The 12,264-nt window shown below is 35.4% G+C and overlaps 1 protein-coding gene across 1 annotated transcript; it reads left to right on the plus strand.

Annotated features, from left to right (window-relative positions):
* Positions 1-55: 55 nt before the first annotated feature.
* LOC112565794 (src substrate cortactin-like) lies at positions 56-11,721 on the plus strand. The gene is given in 17 exon segments (XM_025241567.1): positions 56-189; positions 748-845; positions 1,077-1,150; positions 2,279-2,408; positions 3,283-3,393; positions 4,414-4,468; positions 4,593-4,703; positions 4,978-5,088; positions 5,767-5,877; positions 6,683-6,849; positions 7,662-7,732; positions 7,894-7,979; positions 7,982-8,067; positions 8,285-8,327; positions 8,388-8,642; positions 9,141-9,196; positions 10,743-11,721. Coding segments are annotated over 16 exon segments (1,635 nt in total). The 5' UTR covers positions 56-189; positions 748-758; the 3' UTR covers positions 10,824-11,721.
* Positions 11,722-12,264: the final 543 nt, after the last annotated feature.

The following is a 12,264-nucleotide window of genomic DNA, read 5'->3' on the forward strand; positions in this document are numbered from 1 at the left end:
TATATCAAAATTAATGCAAGCATTCGATTGGAACGCCAGAAACTATCGAAAGAACTTTTATTTACCTACTTAGTCCTCAGCGTCCTGTCACGTGACTTCGAACAGGAAACGAAGTTGAGGAAGTGTTGCAGCAGACGGCGTGACCCATCCCCCTAAATGCGAATTTGACATCATTTCTTGATATTGCTGGTAAGATTTCTTTGAAGCTATCGAGACATTTGACATTTAGCGCTATTATTAATTTCTGTAGGTGGAAAATAATGTGTGAATTCGACCTTGTCTGAGACAAGTAAACTGCACATTGTGTTTGCCTTAGGAAGGCGTAATGAAGACGGAAAGTTTTTCACCAAAGTTTCATGCAAGTCAGGAGCTATTTGTAAAAGATGACTCTTCAGCCTAAAGACTAGGGTTATATATTATTGCAGTTACCCTTGTTTTGGTTTTTTTCCGTGATGCAGTCGGTGTGTTGTTGTTTGAATCAGTATGAATCAGAACTGTTTGGTATTAAAAGAAGAGAAAGCAGCATATATATAGGGATGTGATATGTTTGTGAGAATATGCTTCAGAAACATGGCAGGTTGCTTGTGTATGAATATATCTGAATTTAGAAATATGTAGCTGACAGTGTCCAGAAACATTTATTCACTAAGGCATTCTGAAATTGATGTGTGTGTGTTGTGGGATGGGTGGGGAACAAATATATACATGTTTACATTTGTTTGCATGCATGATTGTGTGAAATTTAAGTTGAAGTCACAATGTGGAAGGCTGCAGCTGGGACTAATGTGAAGGTTGCTTCTGGAGCATCTGGTGATGATGACTGGGAGACAGATCCAGACTTTGTGGTATACATTTTTTTATTTTATATTTATGTAATCAGATATATATTCCTCATTTATGTAATGTTTACAGTATTCTCGAGACTATCATATGCTACAGAATATTTGAAACTGATCATTGACAAATACTGTCTTGAATCTTGAAAATCTTAAAAACCTGTTCTTGGATTTTCTTAATTTTTAATTTGTGAGCTGACAGATTCCCTCTCATAAATACTTGGTTTTTTTTATTTGCAGAATGATGTAAGTGAACAGGAACAGAGATGGGGAGCCAAAACTGTAGAAGGGTCTGGTCATCAAGAGTCATTGGAGTGGGTGACACATTTTGATATTTCTCTTTATAAGCAAAAATGTTCATTTGTGGGATTACAAAATGATTAAAAAAGTCATTAAGAAACACATTACAACATAATTCATGTAAGCAACATTTGACAGCAGACATAAAGAAAGGAAAAAAACACACAGTAACATGACTTGAAACTTAGCAAAAATTGTCTTTTGTTTTTTTAAAGCACTAATGTGCTACACTCGATACATTTTGCAAATGTGTGGGACATTTTATTATGTTTTTATGATATTATTAAAACTACTTATGGTAGATACAAAAAAGATCAATATATACAAAAATCATGCAACTCTGTTTTGAGGACTGATTCAATTGAATAATATTTAATAGCATAAAGAAAAATATTTCTGACAATCTGAGAAATAGTATAATGCAATCACCCTTATTTCAGGCAGAATGTTTTCTGAGCATTCCACATTTGGCCATTTAAAAAAAAAAAAAAAAAAATAGCTACATTTCACAAAAATATGTAGTGAAATTTTATTATCAAATTAATGAGAAAACATGTGTGCTTTTAGGAAATAGCATGTTTTGTTACATATCCTTGTAAAAGTGTCTGAAATAGGGTCAAATTTTGTATGTATGTAAAAAATGTCAGTTCTTAAGTCCCTTTAATAAACCTACATCATCTTAAACTGATCAAAGATTATCCAAAATGTGTGAAATCACAGTGTGATGACTGATGATTATAAAACATAAAACTTTCAGGAAATGTGAAACATTACTGTATGTGGACAAGTTTTGCTCCCTTCACCATAGAGGAATTACATTTGAAAATAATTAGAAATCCTGTTGTTAAATGGAAATCAAGAGAAAATGTAGAGAAATTATTTTAGTGTTTATATGCAGCAAGTACTTCCTATGCAGTCCTTGTAGTTTGTGGATTACAAAAAAAAATAAATTTCAAAAAGCACTTGATGAGTTTGTCCATGGCATGCTACTGTGACAAGGTAGCATTCTTCTGCTTTAGTCAAAATTAATTTATCTGGCTATTTTTTAAGTGGTGAGGTTACAGTGAGCTTTGATATATGTTATTGACTTCAACAGTCTCAGAGTTAAAGTGAGCTTTAATGTATGCTATTGACTTCAACAGTCTTAAGAAACTAAGATCTGAAGTACAGCAGGAACATACCGATTTCAAAACCAAGGAGTATGAAGCTGGGCCTAAAGCATCTGAGGGTTATGGCGGCAAATTTGGTGTGCAGAAAGACAGAATGGACAAGGTTGATAACTTGAGTTTTCACATTTGCATTTACATTTCTTTTCTTTTTTTTTTCTTTTTTTTTTTTGCACAAGATTTTGCATTTAGTGATAGGAACCAATGTTTATTTATATCTGCTTGTTGAAACAGACAACAAAAGGAAAAAATGCATGAGAGCTTGACTCATGGGGGGAACCCATCTTTTTTTTTTATACTGCTTTCTTCACAAACGGACTGCCATACCCATTAAAAATAAAACTTATGTAATTGCTCTTTTTATTAAAAGTAGGAAAAAGTCTAATGTCTTTAATATGGTTGGTCTTATGGAGTTGAAGATTTGTCTTTTTGAAAAAAAGACTTTTGAATTCTGTGTTTATTATAACATTTTGTACTAATAAATGATTACAGTTGCTTTATAAAAGCATGGTGTTTTAAAGGCATGTCACTAATGGAATTGATAAAATATATTGGGTATGGGAGGCATGTACAATCTAAGAGTTATAGAGGTGCAAGTTTTGTGTGTGTGTGTGTGCGCGTGCAGTGTGTAGTTTGTTGCTAATATTTAAAGCATGCGCTTTGTTTGATGCATTTCTTTGAAATACTAATTAAATGACTGCAACCTATTGTTATTGGTCATGTATGTTTAGAAAACCACTATAAAAGCCTGCACTTCAGAAGTGAATGTTACCTAACTTTAATCTTACCCTGTCCCCCTTCTGACCAGAGTTCTGACCAGAGTTCAATGAGACTAAAAAAATAGACTGGGTAGACTGGTACTCTTTGATGTCATAAGTATTGTCACAGGGATTCTGTTAGCCTTTGCACCTATTGGAAGGTCGGGAATGATTATTTTCTCACATGATTCAGATGATTTGTATTAGTGGAATTCTTTGCAGAGTGCAGTGGGTCATGAGTATCAATCAGAGCTTTCTAAGCATGTCAGCCAAGTGGATGCTGCCAAGGGCTTTGGTGGCAAATTTGGTGTCCAGAAAGACCGAGTAGACAAGGCAAGTTAGTGGAAGAATCTCCAAAGCCAGCAGGAAGGCGATATTTTTTAGAAATTGATCTGTTTGTTTCTGCTGATAACATTTGACCTAGAAGGTTACTCCTTCTGAAGAAATATCTAAAGACTATTATTTTTAATATTTTAGAGAGGGGAAGTATATTTTATGTGATTAGTTGCATTTTGAGACCGATTATTAACATAAATTTTTTGTGAGATGTTTGCTTATATGAAAGCTACTTAAGTTATAGTCAGGTTGATGAGTGCAGCAACAATATACTTTCTTGAGAAATGGCAGTGGCAACTAAAGAGCAAGTCTGGCCACTTTGTTCTTGATATTTGAGTGTTATGCATGAAATTTTGCATGGAACCTTGCAACCTTAGTTTGCATGGGGCATTGAGCTACTGCCCTTTGTTTCATTGTTTACAGGTGCTGTGTTGATACCATTTCTAGGGGTGTTATTTTAAGAGGTGTCTGCAGATTTTAGGGAGAAGGATTCATGCTTACATTTTCTAATATTTGTAAAATAATAGCACGTTCTGAAAATTTCCTGCTTTTTTGGATGAGTGATTTTACTAAGGTATCTGCTGATACAGTGTAGGTCCCCTTGTTAATGAGTCCATTTTATTTTTCCAGATGATTGGTCCTTGTAGATGCAGGGACAATTTGACAGTTTTTAATTTTTGAAGAATTCAGTGGTTGAGAATCTTCAAAAACTATCTTTTATGCCATCAGGAAAATTGAAAAAAGAGCAAAACAGCAGAGAATAAAATCATAAATGTTAAAAGTCATTTTTAATGTTACAAAAATAGCAAACCATTTAAAAAAATTTTATCAAAGTTTTTGAAAAACCACAGGTGCTCATGACAGAAGTGGAAATTATTATAGCGTTTTTCCTGCAACATCATGTGCTTATTTGATATATATTTTGTCTGTGTGGTAGTTTCAGACTGTTAGACCAATATTTATTGTAGTCTACTGAAGTAATGTTCTACATTTTCTCTGTTGTAACCTATTTTACAGTCATCTGTGGGCTATGATTATGCTGGGAAGACAGAGAAACATGCATCTCAAAAAGGTAATTTTTGAATTCTTAAGGTTATGAATGAGTGTGAGTGGGTTTCTGTTCTGTTCTTCATGTGAGGCATCATGATTACATTATCTGGTAATTGAATTTTAAAGTATTTTATAATTACTTTCAGACTATTCAACTGGCTTTGGTGGCAAGTTTGGTGTCCAGAAAGATCGAGTTGACAAATCAGCAGTGGGATGGGAGCACCATGAAAAAGTGGATAAGCATGAGTCGCAAACAGGTATTAACAATGGAATTGTTTTGTGATGATGCCTGTCACAAAAAAATGTCCCATATGGTCTAGCTCAGATGGGAAGAAAATATTTTAAACTATATCATAGTGACCAGTCATTTAATTTTAAGTGAATCATTCCTCATATCGTTTACTTTATAACTTGTTTAATTCGCAACACATTGAACATATAGTCTTTTGCTTCATAAATGGTCTGCATGATTTACATTTTTTTAAACAGAATACTTGAGCTTTCATTGAATTTTATCTCTCTAACATGCAGATTACTCCAAGGGGTTTGGTGGGAAATTTGGCGTGCAAGAAGACCGAAAGGACAAGGGTGCTGTGGGCTGGGACTATCAGGCAAAGACAGAAAAACATGCATCACAAAAAGGTTTGCAATTATTTGCTGACATGTTCTGTGAAGTGGAAAATAGAAATTTCTCTGTTATTGTCAGCACTATCATCATTACTATCGTTGTTATTGAACCACAAAAAATGTGGCATGGGGGCACTCATCATTCTGGTAAAAATCGCTACATGACTGTAATCTCGTTGTCAGGGGTTTTCACATTCTGAGGGACTGTCCTGTCTGTGTGCTTGAGAAATCTAGCATGAGGTGCAAAATTAATAAACACATTTGCAGATGTAGGATTGCAGAGATATTTAAAATGCTTTCCTATAGTAGTTTCATAGACCTGCTAAAAGATTTTTGGGAGTATCCATTTTGGGCTGTCTACACAAATTCCCAAGAGATTATTTTGACGAAGAAACGAAAGCAAAAAACAAAGATTGCACTCTCTGATGTTGTTGAGTGGTGTGAAGGAGATGAAAGCAGTCTGAGATACTTTTGTTATTTTCATTTCAGCATTTTGACTCCAGCCAGCATATATTGAATGTTCCCTAACTGTAACCTTAAAGTTTTGGGGTTTTTTAATGCTGGGAATTTGGTAGGCACTTGTGCTTTTTAGTGGATACATGACAGGACTGACCACAGAAGCCATCATGTTTGGTTTATTTATAATTAAAATATGTGCAGTCTAATGAAAATAATGTCTGGTCATATTTGCAGACTACAGCCAGGGTTTTGGTGGCAAGTTTGGTGTTCAGACTGACCGAGTTGACAAGTCCGCCATGGGTTATGATTATCAGGAGAAACTTCAGAAACATGAATCACAGACAGGTTGGTGGTAGAAGCAGTCCTCATTTTGAGCAAGCAAGTGCTCTGTTATTACTCTTATAGTAACACTGGATGATGAAAAACAGCGGGAGGGAAAAAGGGAAAGAAACCGAAAAAGTCAGGAGGAACAAAACCACCCAGTCACCCCCGCTCCAGCACCGTGTGATCCCGCCGGCGTCAAAAAAATAATACGAGCTATAGTGGACCCTCAATGAAGGTATTTACATTCAACCTGATGACCACTTTTTTTTTTTTTTTTTGAAATAATACCATGGATGATAAACAATACGACTTGCCCATAGACAGCAGAAAACATTCATTTGCGTGCCAAAAAACGTGATTCTTCAGAAGATTGATTCAATTGACGCTTCAGAAAAAGAGCGGAGAATTCTCAGTTCCCACGCATTGGCTGCTTGTTCTGTTCTCATTACCTGAGCACACATGCGCTATGTGTTTAGTTTCAGCTTTAGTTACACTATTTGTGTAACATGACACTTTTTGTTTTTCTTCCTGTCACTTCTATTTCAAACTGGCGTTAATTCTTTATGTCAACCACATTTCTCTTCCAGCATGTTTTTTGCAGTCCTAGGTCTGTTTCGTATTATACCATTTAGCTATATTTAAGAAGTGAGAATCCTCGATTATTGATTTAAATCTTCTTTTTCATGTTATGTGACATGAAAAGGGAACTTGTTTTTAAAAACTCATGTTCTGTAACTTTTTTAAATTGCATATTTCTGTAAGTCTTGTCCCAGTGGCCCTGTCTCAAGTATTTTTGTTATTCATATGATAATTGTTGCTGTACCAGACTATTCTAAAGGATTTGGTGGGAAATTTGGAGTGCAAAAGGATCTCCAAGATGCATCAGCCAGTGGTTATGATTCTGTGACCAAGACAGAGTTGCACCCATCCCAGACAGACATGAAGAAAGGTTTTGGAGGAAAATTTGGTGTGGAACAAGATAGAAAAGATGAGGTAAGATAGACTTATTTACCCTTAATCAGCCATAATCATTTCATGAAATCCTCAGATGATGTGAACTGTGGCTAAAACAAAAAAGTTGTTTAATGTCTTTTCAATTATTTTCTTGCTTTCGTACGTTGTTACTTTCTGTTTTTGTGGCTAGACCATATTTGCAGAAAGTGGAACCTGCTTTATCCTTACTTAGGTCAGCTGCCAACTTACAAACCTCAAAGCATCGAATCTTTGTCTTAAAATGGGTCGGTGCTACCTTCGTATCTCCGTTTCAGTTTTGATTCCTAGACTGGCATAAGCAGGGTCTCATCTCATTTCAAAAGTGATATGATTTCTTTTGAATTCTTGATAACATAAATTGCCATGAATGTACCATAACTGCTGATTTTCATGAAGACAATTAAAGCTACCTTTCTAGATTTAAAAAATGCCAGGGATTACAATTGTTTCAGAAATTAGGAATGAGGTATGAATTTATATCTTATTTGCAGTTTATTTGGTCTGCATTTGATTATACAAATTAAATACTGCCTCTCGTGATTCTAGTTTTACATAGGTTTTTCCCGGAAAAATTATGTTGCTCATCCTAAGGGTAAATAACTCTGGGTACGCAAGTATTGAACCTGATCAGATTGTGCGAGAGGGGAATAATCAACAGGAATTGGAGTTAAATTGTGTCAGTTACAGTTGTGTGACAAAAACTCACAGCCTGATTTATTTGTGATGTAATTGTATTGATTTATATGTTAACTGAGAGGCATTTTTTAATGATGAGGTTACACACACACACTACTATTATATTTCTGTTAAAGTCGCAGGTTTCCTTTGATGATATGCAGGGAGTCAGCACTAGCTACAAGACAGTCAGAGCAGAAGGAAGTGAGTTTTCTTAGTTCAGCTTTCTCTTCCATCTTATTCTATAGATTCTCTGTTCTTTAATGCTGACCTTTACCATAGCATATTATTTTGACAGTGTATAAACATCCAGCTTACAAATCAACATTTCTTGTGGGGGTATGGGACTTTCAATAAAAAATCTCGGAGCGAAAAATATGTGTTTGTTATTGGGTAGCATTGATGGGCTAAGAATCTGAAATCTCGATTTGAAAATCTGGCTAAGTCCAATGAAGAGATGCAAAGAAGCGAGCAGAAATAGAGCTACCCCAAGACACAGCGGAAGAGAAGCGCGGAGAGGAAGAGAGAAGAACACAGGGGTCAGTTAAAAATTGCAGAAATTTAGCTCACATCCTATTTAAAGATGTGTGTTAAGGATATATAATCCACATTTCATTTGTGTGATGCTGATTCGGGTTGAGCATGGCTACAAGAGTTCAGGAGTTTTTGCTGGTCAGTAAGCATATTTTACTAGAAATATAGTTTCAGTATTGTTTTCTGCCATACTTCAGTAAGATGTGAAACATCCTTAACATTTCAGGAGCGTTTAAAAAAAGAAAGGTGGGAGCCTGAAGAGAAAGAAGATGAACCAGTATCTGAGGTAGTTGAACAACCTGATGTAGTTCCTAAACCTCCGAGAAAACTGCCACAACCTGAACCTGAACCAGAACCTGAACCAGAACCAGAACCAGAACAAGATCAAGAAGTGTATGAGCAGTTTGGTGAGACAGAACCAGTCAGACAGCCTTCTCCAGTCCATGTACCACCACCTGAATCAGAAGAGCCATCATCCTATGATATGCAGGAAGATGAGAACACTTATAATCTGGCTGATGAGCCAGCACCTCAGCCATCACAAGGTGGTCAGACAGCAGTGGCCTTGTATGATTACCAAGCAGGTAAAGTCATGAGAACCATCTCTTGATTGTAAATGGTGTCTTGTGTAATAAAAGATGACACAAGGATAGAACCGGAAAAGATATTTTAAAAGAAAAAAATTATGGGAAGAGGCATCACAGGATCCAGTTACACAAAGGAAAGGACTTATGCTTAGCACTTAATTAGTTAAAACTTAAATAGGTAGGCTCAGCAAGATAATAAAAGTCTTGCATACTTATTCTGCTTTAGATTTACCTCTCATTTATTGATGTGTGACATTTCTTGGACCATTTTTGGGCAGTGAGGGCAAACATTGGTGACTACAGGAAAGTGGCATGATAGCTGCTAACCCACCATTGTTATGATTGCAGCAGAGAAGGATGGTAGCAGTTGCGCTACTAGAACGCGTGAAAAACTAAGCCATTTTTCTGAGAAGGGAGATTTGGGTGTAGGTGTGCGTGTGTGAGCTTGTCATACATGTAAGTCATTATTGTTCTAATCTCTAACATTGTTTCCAGCGGATGAAGATGAGCTGTCATTTGATCCTGATGACATAATTACAGACATTGAAATGGTGAGTTTTAAATTAAAAGGAACCTACTTTCTGAACTTGTGGCCTTTTATTTTTTTTTTTCTGTTAGGAAATCTGTGTGAAAGAGAGTAAGTGTTTAGATCTAAGAAAATGGTATAAATCAAAGCAAAAAGTTCAAAATTACAAACAAATTCTCAACAAATCTTGTACATTCAAGAAGTGACAAATGCTTAACATTAAACCTATAAGCCTGTGTCTTCTCAGTTTGTGTAAACGTGGGTCAGAATGAGGAACTTGAAGAATCAGGGACAGCTGCTCAGTCCAGATAATAGTGTGCATTTGGAACAGTTTACAAACTAGTTCAAGGTGTCTGTGGTGTAATCTCTCTACTTTGACTTTAGGGTCTTCTATTAAAAGTGCACTATGAAAATAAATTTGTGTTTAAAGAAAGAAACAGAACATTCTTTCAGCAATACAGTCCCCTTTTATAGCCTTTAAGTCATTTTCATCATGGTGAAATGTGACCGCTTCTGTATAACATCAATAAAGTCTGCAGGAATTGAGGTAGAGTAAGTTTATTGGGGTTTTGTTTTGGTGCAGTGTTAAGGTATGTCAGATCACACTATTAAAGTCAGCATATTCAGATATGCAAAATTTATTTAGGCTGAAATCTAGACAAGATTCTGTATTGCATATTGCACTTCTGTGGTTGTAGTCAAAAAGAAAATTAATGGCAGTCATATAAAACTTTTTTTCTATCTTTTTTAACTTCGTCTGAAAGAGTTGCTATCCATGTGTTTATAGGTATATAAATTTCACTGGTACATAAATTTCACTGGTATATAACAGGGTTAGGTCCTTTTGCGAAGGCTTTACAGAGGAAACATAGATGTTAACTCATTTGCAATGCAAAGATAGAACTTGTTGCCATGGAATGCATGAAAATTGAGGTAGGACAGACTTAAGAAAAGTACAAATTAAGCAGAACCCAACTGTTATATCTCAGACTATAATAAAAGTGCACTTTTTGGTAAATCCAAAAGGAATGAGATATGTCCAATGGGATTTTGAAAAAAGTCTTTTTCATACAGTGTTTTGCAGTGATTAGAGTTTAAGGAGAAATTTCAGAACTTCCTGTCGGTCATTTTCTTTATGGTCTAATGGAAATAGTTGTGTTTGGAAGTACATTGGCTAGCATAATAATTGATATTTTCCATGTCTCTAATGTTGGTGTTAAAAAATAATAGTAGCACCTATATGTACTGTTTAAGACAGATGTGCAAAAGAAAATGAATTCAAGGGATTGCTGTTGACAATATAAAAATTGCTTATTCTAAATTAGTTCTTATCTTAGTTGTTAGTTTGTTTACATGTATAATTTTGGAGAGTACAGGAAGAACAGTGTTTTTGGTATAATTTGTCTAAAACTAGCTAGGTATAAATATCAAGAAAGAATATTGATAAAAAAATGTTTTGAGCCACTTTGCGATTGTGTCTGCTTTCCACAACATTTTAATTCTGAAATTCTGACAGCACCAAGATATTTATTTTTCTTCCATTTTTGTGAGAAAACTGTTTCTTTGCCCAGATTGACGATGGATGGTGGCAGGGATCATGTCATGGCAGGCGAGGGCTGTTTCCAGCCAACTATGTTGAGCTTCAGCAGTAGTCTTCGCCACTTTCTAAACAAGTGAATTCAGACCTGTTCAGATACTGGTGGTCATCTTCTGTGTAATCCAATATTTGTACTAAATCCAACACTTTGTGCATTACAAACTGCTGATGCAACTTCTACAATGATTTGTAAAGACTAGCCTGAGTCTTTGTAAGGTTCAGAAAATAATTTGACCATTGTAAAATCTGTGACCTAATTCTCCTTATCTTGTTCACAATTGTTTTTTTTTTTCTTTTTAAGTTCTGTTTGTTCATTCCAATACTTGTATGCAGACATAAAATTATAGTAATTCCTCACCATTGCCAGAAGAACAAAACATTTTTCTCCATTACACTGCTGTTATGTATGCAGAGGAACTCCAATAGTAAAAATTTGCTTATAAATTATGAGCAATAGCCTTTTGAGTGTATGCTGAAAATAAAAAGTAATGCTTGGTTCATACAACCATGGCATTGTCAGCATACATATAACTGCCATCAGTGGCTGTTAAGGCTCATGTACATAGAGACGTGTCCAAATGCAGCAAGACTTATAAATAACGGTCAATTTCTTTTCATCACAACCCCAAAGCAAGAAATCTTAGGTTTGCGTAGTTCATAACTTGGTATTTTATGTGTTTCTTTTAAGATGCTTTCCATAATGCCACCTCCATGAAAAGTTGCACGCATTATTGCAGCATTCAATAGGTGTGAGAGAATGTACTCTTGCTGCTATCCTTTATCAGCCTGCCAGTCTTAAAAATGGAAAAATGGCAGCAACCCATCACTGGATTTAATTGAAAAATAGTGAATTTGTATCTCTCAGCACAGTCCACAAGTTGTATCCATTATGGCGTAAAGGTCCCCCCCCCCCATATCGTAATGTTATTTGTAAAGGGAAACATGGGAAAATGGACAAGGAATAATACAGCTTCTGAGGAAAAAAAATTTGCCCATTCAGCTGCCCAAGATCTTGGTCATGTTCATACCGGTTGATGTGTGTGTGTGTTTTTATTTTAAAAAATTTGTTTTCTTTTTCACTTAATTAATGAAGCATTCCTAATCTTATTTTTCCTTCAAAAAGGATTCATAAGAGATTTCTTTTGGATATTAGTGTATGGAGGTGAACAATATGATTGTCAGGTTTCAGAAGTTGACAGCGAAGTGGATGTTCGGTGTAAAGGAGTTTTTTTTCCCTTCAGTTCAATAGCTTCAAGGAGATGAACGAGTTTTTATGTGAAGATGCAGAAATCTGTATAAAATGTTGCAGTTATCATCTAGAAGAAAATCTTGAGCAATTAACGTGACACAGTGGATTTGTCTATTATTTAGACATGCTGGTGGTAATTTTGCTCTTATTATAATGTATGCTTGACTAAGGTGAACAGGGAAATGTCTGACTAGGTGCATTCAGGATGGAAAAATACCTTCATGCATAAAATCATAACTGTAGTTGA

Source organism: Pomacea canaliculata, linkage group LG6 (assembly GCF_003073045.1).
Source record: "Pomacea canaliculata isolate SZHN2017 linkage group LG6, ASM307304v1, whole genome shotgun sequence".
Taxonomy (NCBI): Eukaryota; Metazoa; Mollusca; class Gastropoda; order Architaenioglossa; family Ampullariidae; genus Pomacea; species Pomacea canaliculata.